Below are 3,185 nucleotides of genomic sequence, written 5' to 3' on the forward strand. Positions count from 1 at the left end.
GAACAACTCTGGCGACAGTTGAACAACTCTGGCGACAGTTGAACAACTCTGGCGACAGTTGAACAACACTGGCGACGGTTGAACAACTCTGGCGACAGTTGAACAACACTGGCGACGGTTGAACAACTCTGGCGACAGTTGAACAACTCTGGCGACAGTTGAACAACTCTGACATTGTCAGAAAATTAACTCCCTTTCACCAGGTTCCAAAGTCTTATGGAAGCCAATACTGAGTTGTTATTGGGAACTGAACCAAAACTTTAAAACGCAACACTTGAGTGAAGATGTAGAAATAGAAAATGTACTTCATAAACTTCAGAATTGCAAACACCACATCCTTCTGACACAAGTCTCCTTCTTTAAAGCTTTCAATACCGTCTGTTATCTTATAATATTATGATAGAGATTCTTGAATACAGGAAACTAAATATTTTAGAATTTGACCCAAAAACAGATTTTGTGTAATTCCTCGTACTTTGCCTTGTTCAGATGTTGGTTTTTGCAGTTTTGTTTTGTTGGGCGTGAGAGACGACTGTCTCAAAGGTGGTAAAACAAACAACACACTCGGGGGAATGTTGGGCGTGAGAGACGACTGTCTCAAAGGTGGTAAAACAAACGACATGTTCAATGCACTCGGGGGAATGTTGGGCGTGAGAGATGACTGTCTCAAAGGTGGCAAAACACACTCGGGGGAATGTTGGGAGTGAGAGATGACTGTCTCAAAGGTGGTAAAACAAACGACATGTTCAATGCACTTGGGGGAATGTTGGGCGTGAGAGATGACTGTCTCAAAGGTGGTAAAACACACTCGGGGGAATGTTGGGAGTGAGAGACGTCGTGGACACAGTCACAGTGTCGCTTCTTCATAGAAACTTATCCCACTTGATCCACCCTTCCTTTTTCCATCTGGTCTATCTACCAACTGGATCGCTAACAACAACAACAACGTCTATCTACCAACTGGATCGCTAACAACAACAACAACGTCTATCTACCGACAAAAGAAAGTTGTTTTTGAAAGCATGTAACACATGTATTTACTAATGTCCTGTCTCGTTGTGTGTATGCGTGAGTGCACCTAACCTTTGTAACATCCACCGCCGGTGTAAATGATCAAGACAAATTTCTCCCCGTGAGATGAATAAAGATTGTCATAGTCACTGCTATTGTCACTGCTATTGTCACTGTCACTGTCACTCATTGACCTTCCAGCCGAGTATTTCCCCTATTGAGGAGCCTACATGGTAGGGCAGATTTTCTCACTTGACTATAAAGTACTGACAAGCACACCATACCGTGGAGAAACCGTACGTACCTGTTTGTTTCTCTCTTGGTACAGATGACGACGTCGCTAAACAGAAACACGTACCGGAGTTTTCTCACACCGTTCACCAGCTCCACCAGGAAGCTGCTCTTTACCAGGCGCCGATTCTCCTGAGTCTGACGGTGGGAAGATAAAAGACAAATTACATATGTAGACAAAGAAAAGATAAAAGACAAATTACATATAGACCAAAAAAAGATAAAAGACAAATTACATATAGACAAAAAAAGATAAAAGACAAATTACATATAGACAGAGAAAGATAAAAGACAAATTACATAGACATTGAAGAGATAAAAGACAAATTACATAGACAGTGAAAAGATAAAAGACAAAATACAAAGAAAATGAAAAGATAAAAAAGACAATGCTTTTGAAGAAGACTGAGCTACAAAATGGAGGCCTCTTTGCTGTACATAAATAAAAACTTTCTAAAGTCAGAATCTGCCATGAAATGTCTACAAAGTCAGAATCTGCCATGAAATGTCTACAAAGTCAGAATCTACCATGAAATGTCTACAAAGTCAGAATCTACCATGAAATGTCTACAAAGTCAGAATCTACCATGAAATGTCTACAAAGTCAGAATCTGCCATGAAATGTCTACAAAGTCAGAATCTGCCATGAAATGTCTACAAAGTCAGAATCTGTCATGAAATGTCTACAAAGTCAGAATCTACCATGAAATGTCTACAAAGTCAGAATCTGCCATGAAATGTCTACAAAGTCAGAATCTACCATGAAATGTCTACAAAGTCAGAATCTGCCATGAAATGTCTACAAAGTCAGAATCTGCCATGAAATGTCTACAAAGTCAGAATCTACCATGAAATGTCTACAAAGTCAGAATCTGCCATGAAATGTCTACAAATGTCTCCTGTTTCACAACAGATGAGCATGACCTTGACAATACTGCTATGATTGTTGTTGTTGCTGTTTCTTTTTCTTTCACAAGTACCGGACTAAGTCCTAGACCGTCAAATGTTGGAGATTTTGATGATGATGGTGATGATGATGACAATGATGAGGATGATGATGATGATGATGATGATGATGATGATGATGGCGGTGGTGGTGGTGGTGGTGATGGTGATGGTGATGAAATGATGGTGATGGTGATGGTGATGATGATGAGGAAAGATTTAATAAATATTTTCTAATGACATAGTACTTTACCTCATTCCCTACGCCGAGCCGTGGGCAGCGGCGCGGCTAAAGTGACTTCCCTACGACAAGCCGCCCCTGATGGCTCGAAAACCGACCTATAATTCTAGCTTTGATTTTATTCCAATCCACATATCCATGTTAAAATAAAGGTTATAATATAACGTTGACTTCCGGGTCAAGCGTTTACACCGAGAATCGTAAGTTTTGATTCAGTTTTGAAACACGATTTCTAAGTATATACGACTTTGTTGTATTGCAAAGCTGAATGTCCAAATTACAGCCCAGACACCAGTCTTAGTACTTTTACAAAACAAAATGTATCATTATTTTGCTCATTAAAGAAATGTAGGACTCTCCTTTAGAATATTGATACAATTGGACTCAAATTGCCATTGCTCTGTTATTGAGAAATCTTTTTCAGTGCTAGATCTAGATCAAGATCTAAATTGTCAAAATATTTTGTTCTCCCCAAAATCACTATTTTTTGGTGAAATTACACAAAAAGTACCACTCAAGACATGTGTAGGTTTATTCCAAATGCAATTCTGAATAATTCCATATAAGATACGTGTGTTTTTTTTCCGTTTGTGAATGCATCTTGTCCTTTTTTCAAGATTATAAATTGTTGGGTTTTTTCAATATCGGATGTTATGATCTAAATGTACAAAGACCACCCCCCCCCCCCCCCGGGGCG

At 39.3% G+C, this 3,185-nt stretch overlaps 1 protein-coding gene across 1 annotated transcript in view; it reads right to left on the minus strand.

Annotated features, from left to right (window-relative positions):
* LOC101864282 (active breakpoint cluster region-related protein) overlaps positions 1-3,185 on the minus strand; it is a gene marked incomplete at its 5' end in the record, with an annotated part of 37,181 nt that overhangs the window by 22,060 nt on the left and 11,936 nt on the right. Inside the window, 1 exon segment of the mRNA XM_013090914.2 lies at positions 1,316-1,440. Coding sequence (XP_012946368.1) covers positions 1,316-1,440 — 125 coding nt within the window.

Source organism: Aplysia californica, unplaced genomic scaffold, assembly GCF_000002075.1.
Source record: "Aplysia californica isolate F4 #8 unplaced genomic scaffold, AplCal3.0 scaffold01672, whole genome shotgun sequence".
NCBI lineage: Eukaryota > Metazoa > Mollusca > Gastropoda > Aplysiida > Aplysiidae > Aplysia > Aplysia californica.